Below are 15,478 nucleotides of genomic sequence, written 5' to 3'. Positions count from 1 at the left end.
TACCTACGGCTTCTAAAAAAGCAAATTCATGGAGGACAGCTAAACATTCAGCACATGAATACAGAAACCGGTCCTCTGGAATGCTAACAACTTCATTGTCTGTTGCAATCTCAAAGTCCTTTTGGAAAAAAATGTGGCTTCACAATTTTTTCTAGGTTTTTACACTCTTGTTAAAAATATCTTTGCTGTCCTCACTGTCCTGAGGCGGATCCATCACCGCTGGTTCATTCTCCCCCGCAGAATGGCTGCCAGCCTTTGTCTGGTCTCGGCGACTGATGGCCGGCCTCTGGGAGGATGCGGCTGGGGAACAGTGCGCAGACCCGAGCTGCGGAACTGTTGGGACTTAGCTGTGGTGGGGGAAGTGCTGGCTCTTGGCAGCCCGTGCAGGCTAGATATTTTGAATCCTTTTGTAGAGTTCAGTCTTGCCAGGCCTCTCTCTCCCTGGTCACTGACAGTGGCCACGGGGGAGGTTAGCCCACCCTGGCTGAGGGGAGCTGGGGACAGTGGCAGGCTCACACTGAGCCTCTGGAACGCCAGGAGCTGTTCCCTGGCTTGACTCAAAGCCTCTGTCAGCTCGAAGCGTTCTTCACACTCTCTCCGCACCGTTTCCTGAAGAAAAGTGTTCTGCAAGGAGAAAGAAGGAGAAAGCACCCCTAGCTTTAAACTGCATATACATGGACAGCTGTCAGCACACACACTGAGCACTGGACAAAGGTCTGTACTTGACTGTCTCTGTGGATAGTCTACAGGGACAGACTAGTCCAAAAGATTTGTGATTTGTGAAACTGGAAAGGACTTTTCAGAGAACATTTGATGCAACCCCTCCAGTTTGCAGAAGAGGAACCAAGAGTCAGAGAACTTCCATGTTCTTCCCAGCATTGCTGAGATGGTGGAGGGGGTGGGGCTGGAACTGGAACCAGAACTTTTATTGCCTAGTGCCCTGGGGGTTTGGCTCCGTGTCCTGTGCTCAGACAGGTCCTGCACATGTGATATGTCACAGTAACGCCCGAGTGTCCCTGACTACCATTTCATAGTGAAGGCACACTGCAATACCTGAGATAGGTACAACTGCTTGAGTGATAAGATTGGAAGAACAAAACATATCAGCTATAGTATTTGAACAATGAAATTAGTTACTGTATAGAATGCTTTCTCAATAGAATTTAAATACACTGACCCTTTGATATTCTGTAAGACATTTAATAATCATTATAAATCAAAATAATGAGCATCTAGGGCCTCCCCTAGTGGCGCAGCGGTTGAGCGCTGGGCTGCGAAGCTGCCCGCAGCCTCTGCAGCACCAGTTCAATCCCAGGCCCCCGGCAAGGGTCCCACATGGCGCGGCAGACCTCTCCTGCCACCCGCTGCTCCCCTCAGCAGTGTATTTCATCAGTCTGCCTGTTCTGTTCCTCACTCTGGCTCTGGTGAATTGTCTCATCCTCCCGTGCTTCTGACTGTACCCAGTGCTTATATAAATAAATAAATAAATCTTTAAAAAAAAAAATAATGAGCATCTACTTTTCACTCCATTCAACAATCATTTACCAAGTTACTAGAAGCTGCAATGGATACAATTCCTGTCCATAAGAAGTTTGCAGCCTCATAAAAGTTTGAGCAATGCTGCTTTTTATATCCCCAATAGTTTGGAGTCAAAGGTCAGAAGCTGTGGGGTTTAAGATTAGGAAGAACTTTTTAATACCTGGAGCTGTCCAAAGGACTCTCAAAGACTGAATCTCACTTGGCTGGGATATACTGGAGCAAACTTAAACTTCAATTGTCTGTTCTAAAAAGGCCCTTTTTAATTATGAGACTCTAAATTTCTTTCTAGTTAAAGTTACCCAGCCTTCATTTATGGACTTTATCAAGTTGCTTCAAGTTCCATGGTGAAAATCAGGTCTTGGATCTCCCTAGTACCTTGATAATCCACATCTGTTGGATGTCAAACAAAAGGTAAAAAGTAAGCAATTCAGAATGGCATCTGAATAAGTAGACACAAGTTAAATGATGGTGCTATAGCATCTACAAAGTGAAAATGAGTTTTCATCCTGTTGGCTTGTTTGTAAAAGCAGCCCTGGCCTTCCAAGTCCAATTCTCAGTGGGTGGTGTGCCCCTGAGGGTGTGCTGACTGACCAGCAATGGAGATCAGGGAAAGTGGCATCTTCCTGTATGTGGGTTTCTTGTGACTAATAAATTCCACTCAATTCCAAATTTGGTAATCAAAACAGCAGAATATGGAGTAATTCCAGATTAACAGTTGCACAGTAATTTTCTATAATGTCAGCTGCATGCCTGGGTCAAACAAGGGCTCATATTTACATGTATTATAAACACACATGCACAATCCATCTATCTATAGAGTTATAAAAGTCATGAGAGTTAATTGCTTGCCTCCAGTTACTTATTTGGTGGCAGGGGTGGGGGTGAGGTAAACAGGAGACCAAGGATGGTATCTGTGGCTTTATCTTTTGGTTCTCATGAACTATACCTGAAGCACTTATTGAAAAGGCAGGGAGGGAGGGTTAGAAAAGATTAACAAGATGCTATGCAGTTTCATCTCACTTCCAGCTCCCAACAATTATATTTAACAAAAAAAAGACATGAATCGCAGAGTGGTTATGTCACTTGCTGAGAGTGACCCAGCTCTCCTGTCAGCCTCCAAAGCCCTGTTTCATGTGCCCAGGCTAAACTCATTGTCTCATTAATTACATCAAGCATAAAGGGGCCATTTTGTTCCAGAACACTGAAGCAGTAAAAAAACAGTAAGACATTTCATCTGCTTTTGTCCTACTTTTCTAAACTTTCTTTTAAAAGGAAAAAAAATCAATGTATTATGTTTCCTGTCTACTAGAACAGTAAGTTGGCAAAATGTATTTATATGTGATTAGATTAGGCTTTCAATAAATTAGTATAAAAAGTCCCTTTATTAAGAGAGGTATAAGAAAGTTAATTTTATTTGAATGTGTAAAAGAAAAAAGGGGCAGTAGTTAACAAGGAGGTCAATAAATTGATGGCATGGAAAATAAGTGCACCAATATAAGAGGATAAAGTGATGGGTGATGGGATTTCAAGAGCTTTCAATAGAAGAAAAATAAAATTCAATCAGCTTACTAAATTTAAATTCCAATTTCAAAGGAGTAGTACTCTATAGAAAACATGAACGGAGCAAGTCACCCAAAGTTATTTCAGGCAAGCAATGCTCCACGAAAGGAGAAAATGTAAAGATGATGTGAACCCAAAGACCCTCCTGTAGCCAGTGCAATGGCAGCCAGGCGCCTGCCAGCTCCTCAGTGAATGTGGGCAGTCTGCTGGCCCTCCGTCTGGGGTCCACTGCTCTTCTTCAAGGCTATTGACTTCCAGAACAAAGGATGGATTATCTTTCTTCAAATATTTCCTAAACCAGTTTCCTAAATTTCTTATTTTCTGAACTGAAAACAATCCAACGTTACGAGTCCCATTTTTGTGCTACAAACACTAGGAAATCTCAGGTGAGTCCCACAATATCTGCATTTCCTCTGCCACCACCACATCCTCCGTGAGAGTAAAATTAGAACTCAGTTTTGTACAATAGGCAGCTCAGATTGTTGTGGTTTATTCAACTATGCCTCCCCTCCCCGCCCCACAAAAAAAAAGGAAACAGAACACATGCAGTTAGGAAGCTGCTGTTTCAGGGATAGAATGTGTGTGATGGGGTGACAAGCACACACGTGGGTGTGGACATAGACAGTAAGACACATTAGTGGAAAGTTCCATCATATGTGGAAAAGAATCATCTACATGTGGTTAGATTGTTTTCAGTAATTTATAAAAATGTTTGTCTTTGGGGGCTGTTTGTCTTTTTGGAAGTTGTGTTGTTACAGAATTTGATTATGTGTTTCCAATGAATGACATGAGTGACTGTGTGAGATGGAGCACATTCAGTAAGACTGATAGTTGTAGGCAGACAGGAGACTAATTGGTGAATTCACAACATTCCAAATGCTCAGACTGAATGACCTTAGGTCATATTTCAGCATGATAAAATAGCATTGGTGGGGAGCATCTAAAACCAAAATGCGCTGGTAAGTCAAAATGAAAGGGCAGCCTGCAGGGGCAGGGGCTTTAGAGGCAGAGTGGGCAGTGAGACGGAAGGAACACAGCAGGGGCGACCCCAGGCTTGGTGGGGATTCAGGTACAGGGAGGTGGGGGAGAGAATTCTGGGGACAACACGAGGCTTGGTGAGACTCAGAAAGCACTCAGGTCAGAAGGGTCACAGCCAGGTGTCTTGGGTGATATGAGTGGGGTCACAGCCAGGTGTCTTGGGTGATATGCTCATACTAGGTCTTTGACTTCATTCTGAGAGCCATGTGGGGCCCCCAAGGTGAACTGCAAGCAAAGGCTGGCACAGTCAGAACTGCATTAAAGAAAACTTCTTTTGCCAGCTCTGAGGGCAAAGGCCTGGAGTAGGACATGATGGGAGGCAGGGAGGACAGTGGAGCCAGAGTCGCCATGGAGGAGGCCCCTCCCGAGTGCCCCTTGGTCAGGATAGTCTCGGCAAGGGAGACCCAGCATTCCTGGGACCTCTAGCGCTGCTAACGGGTAGAGCGCATTATCTATAGACATCTCTTCCAGCATTTTCAGATGAAGGTCACTTTGAATGGGCTTAAAATATGGCTTACTTGCATTCCTGTTGGGTAAGTAAATGTCAAAATGAAAATATAAATTAGCTCACCATCTGTTTGAAATTTCTAATATTAAAAAATGGCCAATTTCCCCCACTCGTTGCAATGTAAGAGTGGTTTATTTTTATGTTTGTTTTCATTTTTATCCTTAGAGACAGCTGGGTTGTATTCAATTCCCAAAAACAGTGGAAGAAGGAAGACTTTGCTGGTTAACACGATTGTTCTAAAGGTGAGAATTCCATTCACAGTGGCAATCAGCTGTATTTGGCATAATTTGGGGGGACGGGGCATGCCAGGAACACAAGTCCTCCGTGGAGAGTGAGCACACACCATGTCTCTACTTTAAGCCTGGTGAGGTCTGAATAACAGTCATAGAATTCTCAGATGACAGTTTCCATCCAGACTAAATCCATCCCAGGGTGAGTGGATGGCCAGCTGGCTGGGCAGGGAGCTGAGGGGAAATGAAACCGTGGAAAAGGTGTGGAAACCAGAAAGATGAGTAGGAGTCAGCAAAAGACATGCCCAGCTTCCATGTAGGGTTTCTGTTCAACGATTCTGAACAGTCCAGAACAGTGCAGGAAAGAGAGGAAATGCCTCTTTGGTGAGGCAGGAATGAGGCTGAAAATTTTCCAGGAAAGAAGTAAGATGGAAGCCGAGCAGGTTGTTGTTAGTTTAGTATTTCTACGCTTGCAATCACAATGGTCTGTGACAGGATAAGGCAGATGTGTCAAAACAGAAGAAACAGAGGTCCTTGAAAGCTGACTGTAGAACTGAAGCAGCCAGAGTGGGAGGGGGAGGTGGTGGGGCGAGAACAAAGAGGAAAGAGAACACAACGGACTAGGGGAGAGATGGTGGGCGATCTGGTGGCAGGTGCACTACTTTGGGTATAGGTGACTAAAGCTGAATTGGGCGGGGGGGTGAATCTTATACTTTCAAAATACCAACAATAATGTAAGCCAATGTTACCTTAATAAAAATTAATAATATTATAAACCTAGATCATTTATTTTTGACTGTTATTTCTAGGATTATTTTAATGCCCAATATTAGTATAATTTTTTTAGACCCTGTTGCCTGAACTCTGATTACTTCTGTACTTATCAACAGCATGATAATAAAACAGTTTTTAAAATTAAAAAAATAAAAACAGTCAGAGGGGATGGCCCTTGGGCTGATATGCTGAAAAGCAGACTCAGAATGGGGAGGGAGAGCTGTGAAGAGCTCAGAATTTACTTTTCTTACTCAATTATCTGACTTCAATTAAAATTTAATTAGTATAAATTAAACACAACCAAACCAATTTCTCCATGTTTTGTCTCCTTCTGTCCATCTCCTGGCATCTGTCTATAACCTGCATCAGGGCTGACTATCTCCACTGCAGTGAAAGATCAAGTCTTGCCTGGATCCTAGACCGGCCACTCCACCGCTGGAGAATCTGAGCACCTGTCTGCCCTTTGCCCACGGCTTGGTTCTCAGGTTCTCAGTTCCCAGCCTCCCTGCCAAGCAATCCTAGGAAAGCCCCTGCCCTCTAAAGTTTCTATGGTCTTCACTCTCCTGCTCCTTGAAGTCAGAGAACCTCCATTTAACCCCTTGCTCTTTAAAAGAGACTTAGATATTTTAATTGTATTAGGCATCAATGGTGAGAGTCACTCACTTGTTAATTTACTAACTGGTACTTTGGTTACTCATAAATGGAATTATCAGAGATGCGTGCTATTTACTCTATGTCAATTAAATGTGCAAATGCTTATATACATGTTCTAAAACTGAGCAAATTCCTCTTGCAAAAAAAGCTATTTGTATTTGAAAATGCCATGTATTCTAAAATTTAATCTTAAAGTCTACATAAACTCTTCTTTGCCAGATTTATTAATAAGTTTTCTTAAATAAATGAGTTTTCTTTCTTTTTTTAAAAAAAATTGATCTTACATATGATAATATTTAAAAATACAAAAAGCTTTAAGGTCATCCATAATCCCAATATTAAAAAAAAAGTATATAAGAAGTGAAATCCCTGTCCATCTCTTCCTAGCCCCCAATGGTAACCACTGTTAATTGTCACTCTCTCACACACACACACACACACACCACATACAATGGAATATTATTCAGCCATGAGAAAGATGGAAATCCTGCTATTGTGACAACGTGGCCCCCTTCATCCATTTCTCAACCCCCCAACCCCTGCCTCTGGCAACCACCAATCTGTTCTCTGTATCCATGAGTTTGGTTTTTGTTTTCTAAAGAGTTCACAGGTAAAAGAAATCACACAGTATTTGCTCTCTCTGTCTGACTTAGCTCATGGGCATAATGCCCTTGAAAACCATTCAGGTTTTTAAGCTGCTTCTTATGATATTTGTCACTGTATTTCTAATGTCATTACACAGCAATCTCATGGCTTTTCAGTCTTGAACATTCCCTCTGACTTCATAGAATTGACGAGGATTTAGCTTCCTATTCCAACTCCCAGCAGACACCGCCTCCTGAAATGTTTCTCCTCTACCAATTACATTTCTATCACCATTTTCAGTTCAGTGCCATGTTCTGCTTTATCAGATTACAGTATATAATTATTATGCACACCTGAGAGGCAAGTTTAGTATGATCACATTTGTTTCGTGCATAGCATCCCTCCAGAGCTCAGGATTATCCCATTATTTATCTGCCTAGTTTTCTAAGTGTTGATTACTAATTTTTCACCAAATTCATTTACAGGCGTGGATACTTTCCCTGCATGCTCAAGCTCTCTGTGTAAGCCATCAGCTTCTCTTTGTCTTGGGCACAAAACATCTAAGAATCCTCCATCCTTGTGCTGAACTGAGCGTGGTTGTCTCCACTCACTGTGCTGCTGTGCTCCTTGCCTTTCTTCCTGCCTCTTCCTGGATTCCCTACCACATTCCCATTTGAGCTCTTCCTGCCTTGATTCCTAACTGTGTCCTCCTCTCATAGTTTACACGTACTTCACTGTGGTGTCATAACCGCTTCCCGGGAAAGGCTACAAGGGAACTATCGTTTCTGAAAACGCTTATGTCTAAAAATAGCCTATTTGACACTTGATTGATCATTGAGCAGAAGACAGAATTCTTGGATGGAAATAATTTTCCTTCAGAATTTGAAAGCCATTGTTTTCTAATTTCTATTGTTACTGGTAAGGATTCTGATAGCATTTTGATTCCTGGTTCTATTTAAGTGATTTTTTGGGGGGAGAACCTTGTAAGTACTTTTGCTTACCCTTAAGATACTGACATTTCATGAAGAAGTGCTTTGGTGTAGCTGCTTTGCCATCCATTATGTTGGGTGAACCCTTTCAATTAGAAAAATGTGTCCTTTAGTTCTTAGAGCTATCCCTGAATTAGTTCCTGCATAGTTTCCCACTCCCATTTTCTCTCTTTTCCTCTCGAGCCCCTGTCAGCAGTTTTAGATATTCCGGCTTGATCCTGTCTAATTTTTTTTTCACCCCATCTCTTTTGATTTTTCCTTTTACCTTCTGAGACATTTCATCATCTTTATCATTTAACCCAAATACTGATTTTTCACATCAGTTTTTATATTTTAATTCTCACTTCCTTTTTCATAGCTTGCTGTTGATGTTTTATGGATGCAATCGCTTCCCTTTTCTCTGATATTAATTATGTTCTTTCTTTGAAGCTCACTTTTATTCTGTGTATTGTTTTCTATTTGTTACTTCTGACTTATTTTATGCTGCTTTCTTTGATCTTTGTTTCTGTCTTTCACATGAGAGGTGTTCTTCAAGTGCTTGGTGATCTTTGGTTGCTGGTGTTCTGCTTGCTGGAGTAAGTGCTATTGATGGTACCCCTCTCGGAGTGTAGACCGCACATAGACACGGCCATCTCATGGGGAGATGCCAATTGTCAGTATCCATTTTTCTTTTCCATTAGCTCATTTATCCACAAAGTATCCTGACTATTGATACATCAGCCTGGCTATCCGTGGTGGAGGAAGGGAGTGGGTGAAATGAACCTGGGGTCTCACCTTTTAATACACAGACTTTCACTCTAGCTCCTGCCTCATCCCATACTCTGCTGCTGTGTGGCCTTAGAGCTAATGCCTCTTCTATTCAGTTTTTCTGGTGTGTAAACATTTGATATCCTGCCAGGCAGGTGGGTGGTGCCTGGGAGGGAGGACACCTTGAGCAATCATCCAAACAGCCTCTTTTCCAGATCCACTCATTTCTCCTTTCAGAGGTATCTGATGTCTCCAATTCCCAAGTTTTTCAGAGTGTTGTATCACATAATTGGGTTTGATCCTTTTAGGATTTCATCCCACAGACATTAGATTTCAGTATCCTAGGGTCTGTCTGCTAATTTCTCATTCACACTTTGCCTTCCATGGTAGAACAACATTTTCAACGAGTGTCAACTTCTCTCTTGTTCTCTTTTCCTTATGGATGTATTTACTTTTTATATTAGTGGTCCAGTGGGGTGAAGCAGAGATAAACAGATGTATTCAATTCTCCATGTTTAGCCAAAAACATTCCTTCTACTTTTGAATATCCTTCATCTCATTAGATGCTATGGGAACGGATAGAATTTAAAACTTCTGCCCCTTTGTTTTCCTTATCCACAGTCTTAAGATAACAAAAATACTGAGCTATCAATACTGGCTTTCCTTCCATCATTGTTTGTGAACTGTTTTTCCGAATTTTTCATGTTCTTCCTCTGATCACAAGGGCCCTAACAATGGGCCTGACTGTCTTGACTCACAAGGAGGAGCAGTAGAGGAAGGGACGTGGCAGCATGAAGCAAGCGCTCTATTTTTACCCTGTGTTCAATGATAATGTCCTCTTCTCTAATATAGTTTGTTTCTTTCCTAACTTCCTTTTTTTGTTTTTTTTTTTTTTTGTTTTTTTTTTTGGACATTCCAATTTTTGTCTCCCCCGATGAAGACTTTTCAGGGCCCCCTTTTCACATCAACATTTCCCATAGTTTTTTCTGCCCCCATTTCTCTCTTATTGACCTGCAGCTTTTGTCGCTGCACCTTCTTGACCCCACTGTTCCCGTGGCCACCCTCCAACACTCCCGCTCCATGCAGGAAGGCCTATTTTGCCCTTTAGAGGCTGTGGCTTTCCTCCTACTCTTGAGAACTTTCTTCATAGTTAAAAACAAAGTCCGACATTCTCTGGCCTCTTGAATGAGAGCACGGCTTTCCTTCCCTTAATTAGCTTCCTTATTAGACCACTAATTTATCCTCATTCTAATGGGAATTTGTTTTCCACTTAAAAGCTGCCTTTTTCCTCCAGAACCTGAGAAATTTCAAGTGTCTGAAATTCATGATCAAAAAACTGGAGCTTTTCATTTTATAGGCTGCAACCTCTGTTCTTTCTTGCTCACAACTCCTACCCATTTTTATTGGCTCATTTCCTATTTCTATAAGAATATGCTGGACTTTGGCATACTTAACCAGAAAAGCAGCCTTAATTATTTACTTGTACAGTTCAGTTGTAATTATTTCACTTCTAATAGGAAATCTAAGCTTCCCTCCTCTCCCCTCCCCCCATCTCTGCTAAAAGAAGTCTTTCCCAAACATCCTTATGTAACTTTACTTTTGGGGTGATCTCTTTTTATTTCCCAGAAATGATCCATGATTATCTATATACAACCCAGCACCATGTATCTTTCCAAAGTCTGCATTTTTTAAAATATAAAACTTCATCTCTAAGTGACTTCCTTTCACAACTGAGCAGGAAGAGCTTCAAAAGTAGCTCCTTTTATCTGAAAAGGGTATTGACTCTTCGTTCTTAGTCTAGTGTGTCTTGCCATAATTACTTCCAGAGGCCCTGAGGTTGGCCTCCGGTTAACCCACCCTCCTGCTAATCACACTCTTATGCAAGTACTTTGAGTATGGGCTGGACTTACTGATTCACCCATAATAAATAGACAGACTATAGCCATGCAGATGTTACCTCCGAGATTAGTGTACCAAAAGCCTGTGGCTTCTGTCGTGATGCCCTCTCTTGCCCACTCATTCTCCCTCCTGGCTCCAGGGAGGCCAGCAGCCACACTGTATCAACTCTGCTTGTGGAGAGTGCTTTTTGCAAAGATCTGAGGGCAGCCACTGACCAACAGTCAGCATGGTGTTGAGGCTCCCAGCACAACAGCCTTGAAGAAATAAAAGCTGCTAACAACCCGTCAGTGAGCTTGGAAGCCAGTCCTCCGGCAGTTGAGCCTGCAGGTGAGACGACAGTACAACACCCTGACACCAGCCCTGTGAGCCGTCTGTGGCATCCATGAGCCACATTCAGATCCTTAAGCCACAGAAACCGTGAGATATGTGTTTGTTGTTTTAATCCACTGAATTTGGTAATTATTTGTTATGCAATAATAGATAAGACCCTTAAGCCAAGTTTCTGTTTAGGTCATTGTGTCCTCTGAATGTCAATTCAGTTACATAAGGTTTTCTTTACATTCCTCTTTGGGCGCAGGAAAGAGCAGGATCAACCTTGTCCATAAGTGCATCTCCAGTGCCTGCTACTGGGCCTGACCCTGAAGTTGACATTCCAAACACATTTGCTGGATATGACCCTTCTTTTTTTTTTTTTTTAAAGATTTATTTATTTATGCATACAAGAGCTGGGGCACAGGCCAGAGGTGTGGGGGATGAGAGGATTCACCAGAGACAAGGTGGGGAACAGAACAGGCAGAATGACTGAAATACACTGCTTAGGGGAGCAGTGGGTGAGTCAGGAGAGGTCTGCTGTGCCATGGGGGTAACGCCCTGGCTGGGGATCTAACTTGTGCTGCAGTGGCTGCAGAGAGCTTCATAGGTTGCATTTTAACCCCTTGCGCCACCAGGGAGGCCCTCCTTCTGTATTTTTCTATTTGTCCTAGCTTATGAGTTTCTTTATTTTCCATGTTGCCATTTCTTTGGGGATTTAAGAGGTAGAGAGCCTGCTGGTCTGGTTGCCTTGATCTTTCTCTCCATGATCTGATGTCGTTCCTCTACAAAGTCTTCAGCGCTGTCTTACTGGAAGCCCATCTGCATCCCCTCTTGCCTTCTCAGGGTTTATCCAGGACAACCACATCCAGGAACTTTCCCTTCCCACTGAGCTGGGACTGTGAGCTGCTCCTAGCATTGGGGAAGCTATGCTGCTGGTTTCCAGCAGGAGACACACATCAGCCATTGTGAAGTAAGTAGTGTGTTTATTACTATTTAAAAAATGAAAATAAAAACAAAAATGAGGTCCATTGATATTGATGTGGTAAGCCTGAGGCCACTTTGCAATTTAGATGTAGAATCACTAGAACTCAGGTTTCATCAATGAGGAGCTATCAGTTTGTAGAGATTCAAATTCCAATCTGGGTCCTGCCACACTGTGTGACCTTATGGAAATTATTGAACTCTGATTCGGTTCCTCATCTGTAACATGGAAATAAGTTCTCCTTCTAGTGTTGTTTTAGGCATTCTTCTTGATCCAGTATTCTGTTTGATATTTTAACTTATATTTAGCTTCTTTGTAATAGTTTAATTCATAATTATAATAAGGGTATAAACTTTAATTTTGGTTGATAATTAAATATAGCAAGGACATCGTGTATTTAATTGTTAATGCTAACACTTTCCTTTTATTCCTTTATTAAAATGGCAATAAAACTAACAAAAATATTCCTTGTTGTTAACATTCAGAATCTTCCTCCATTTATTATACTTTTATAAATGGGACCAAATATTGTAATGTGACATTACTTTGGTGATTAGAGACCAGATTACTATTCCACTGTCTTAGTCATCTCAGGTGTACCTTAAACTGAGGGATTAAAAAACACACACTGATTCCTCTTAGTCCTGCAGGCTGGGAAGTCCAAGGTCAAGGTGTCTGACAAGTGTCTGGTTCACAGATGGCTCTCCAATCTCTGTCCTCATGTGGTAGAAGATGGGAGGGAGCATTTTGGGGTCTCTTTTATAAGGACACTAATCTCATTCATGGGAGCTCCATCCTTATGACCTAATTACCTCCTCAATTGCCCACCTCCAAATATCATCACATGGGAGATTAGGTTTCAATATATGAATTGTGAGGGAAAACAAACATTCAATCTATGACATGCACTGTCTTTAAATTGCTTAGCAGTTCATCAATAAGTCTTCATTGGGGAAAAAAAAATTCAAAATAAGCCTTGTCACAGTTAAAATAAAACCTTTGCTGAAATAATCCTGCATACCCAGGAAAGAAGACCAACATGTGTAAATTACCTTACAAGTTTAGGCTGACAGGAAGATAAAGCTCTAAGGAAAAAATCACACTTACATTGTTCAGATTTTCTTTTAACTTAAGCAGTAAGTACTTTAAAAGTTCCTTTGGCAGAGATTTATTATCAAAACAGAAAAGAATAAAAATTCCTAAAATAAAAGAATAAAGATTAAAAGAATAAAGATTAAAAAAGAATAAAGATTCCTAGTTTTAAAAAAATTAAGTGGTCATTTGCAACAAAGGTATCTGGGTGCCAACAGAAACCCTAGAGATTATGTCAATCAATGTAGTTATCTTACAGAAGATGAAGCCAGCTCCAGAGAGTAAGTGGCACCTAGTTAAGGACAGAGTCAGACTGTGACCCCAGGCCCCCAGCCGCAGTCCAGGACTCTGCATGGAGCCTGCAGCCCTTCATGTCTTTGTTAGAAGAATATATGCAATTAATAGCAGTGGTACCATCATCTGCTCCTACCTCTTCCTGGGACTGGTTGAACTGCTGCCTCAGTTCTGTTTGGGCCAGCATTGCTCTTTCCAGTTCCTCTGACTTTTGTTTCATTTCCTTCCGTAAGTCCTCTGAAATGGAATCATTACTGTCTATCTCCTTCTTCAAGCGAGATTCAAATTCTGCCACCAAATTTTTAAGTGTTTCGATTTCTTTCTCCTTGGACTCAGATTTTTCAGAAAATCGCTTATGGGATTCATAGAGTTTTCCCTCAAGAGTGGCCACTTCCTGTCGCAGGTCTCTGGTAGCGCCTGCGATTAAGTTGGAGATCTGTAAGATAAACTTGGGATTAGCTTGTGGGCAATAGCTTTAGGTAACTGCAGAGTTCTTGTGGTTTTAAGGGGCTTATTCGAAATAAGCAGTGCACTCTTCAGATCAGATAAAAGGAAATTCTATGACATATGCGAGCCTTCAAGCTTTTCTTTTTATAAGTTAAAACGACCGACTGTGTTATTTTTACCACCTTAAATAGAATTGCATCAATCACTTGGAAATATATAAATCTCCGGGACTGTACTGAGCTCCCAAAGACAACTCAAGTGTGGATCAGGTGCCTATCTGAATTCACTCTTGCATGGTGTGGGAACCTAGAAATGCCTGGTTGGGAGCACTACAACTACTACCAGAGCACTCCCCTCTCTTGCTCATACCATACCAATGAGTTTTCTTTTGACATCTTTTCTTTTTCCTTTCTCATATGTGATGACTGGAGGTAGCCCAGGTACCACTTCTGAGCAGCACTGCCCAGGAGAACTTCTGTCTCTACCAAAATGGTAGCCATCAGTCACATGTGGCTATTGACAGTATGCTGGCAGATGTTTAACAACTGACTCTCTCTCACACACACAAGAGGATTTGTATCTTGTTTCCATGGGGTAAATCCTCTTGCCATGGCCAATTCCAAGCCACGCAAACAATATTGCCAATCACTGAGGGAAGAATTGTGCAAAGGGCTCTCACTCGCATTACTGGAGATTCAGCATTTGAAATGTGGCTCATGTGACTGAGAACTAATTTTTTTAAATTTATTTAATTTTAATTAATGGAAATTTAAATAGCTACCATATTAGAGAGTATTAGGAAAGTCTCTAGATGGGAAAAGACTGCTTGTTTTCTTTTCTTTAAAAAACTAAACAAAGAACAGAAAAACAAACCAGGGAGAGCAGAGCTGCTTCTAATGAAACATATCCTAATTATTTATGCTACGGATATTATCATATTATAAATATTAGTACAATAAGAAGCCAGCCCACAAAGAAACGGAAAACATTCATAGACCAAAGTTCCAAGGAGTTATGTATCCAAAATGTGTTTCAAATGTTAAATGTACATTAAGAGTAACTTTTTTTTACAAAAAATCTAGTCACCATCTCAGTAATTTTATAAATTAAAATAATATTCCATTCTCTTTGCTTGATCCAGGAAGGAAGAGGTCCTTCCTGGACTGAGCAAGTCTACACAGTCGTTTCCATCACCCAGAGGTGAGCAGGCTCTGAAACAGACCAGTTACTCTTGGGAGAGGAGACTCGCACAGCAGCAAATACATTTTGACTTTTTATAAAGAAAGTAAACATTTAAAAATCAAAAGAATTCACTTGCAAAGCCTGGATATATAATGTCTCTTAAAAGCTTGTAGGCTGGGGCTGCATGTGGGCATTCCTGTGTGGGTGGGACCCTGAGCTGCAGAGGCACTCTGAGGGAGGGAAGGAGAGGGGGCAGGGGATCCAGTGGAGGGTGGTGGGGAGTCCATCTCAAGGAGAGCCATCTGGGAAGGAGGCACCTGGTGCGTGCTCCTTGTCCCCATGGGAGTCACTTAATAAAACGCAGCAATTTGCAGCAACATGGATGGCGCTGGAAAGGATCATGCTCAGCGAAATAAGCCAGAAAGAAAAAGAAAAATACCGGATGGTCTCACTCATAGCAGGAATCTAGAAAACTTAAATAAGGGACCAGGAAAATGAATAACTATAAGAAAGTGAAAATCAAAATCAACAAAAACTATGAACCAGAGACACTCTATGGGTGGTGGGGGGCGGGGAGGGGAGGGATTGGGGTCAAAATAAGGGGATTGCAATTGTATGGGGAATATAAAAATAAAATTTATTTTTA

At 41.6% G+C, this 15,478-nt stretch overlaps 1 protein-coding gene across 1 annotated transcript in view; it reads right to left on the bottom strand.

The window, feature by feature from the left end:
* Positions 1 to 213: 213 nt before the first annotated feature.
* The window catches only part of LEKR1 (leucine, glutamate and lysine rich 1), a gene marked incomplete at both ends in the record, with an annotated part of 130,130 nt that continues 114,865 nt past the window's right edge, over positions 214 to 15,478 (bottom strand). Inside the window, 2 exons of the mRNA XM_084232578.1 lie at positions 214 to 624; positions 13,340 to 13,639. Of these exons, the coding sequence (XP_084088704.1) occupies positions 214 to 624; positions 13,340 to 13,639 (711 nt within the window). The remainder of the gene's footprint in view (positions 625 to 13,339; positions 13,640 to 15,478) is intronic.

The sequence above is a fragment of the Talpa europaea genome (genome assembly GCF_964194135.1).
Source record: "Talpa europaea genome assembly, chromosome: 4".
Lineage (NCBI taxonomy): Eukaryota > Metazoa > Chordata > Mammalia > Eulipotyphla > Talpidae > Talpa > Talpa europaea.
Note: the sequence above shows the minus strand (reverse complement) of the source record. Positions and strands in the feature narration are given on the sequence as shown.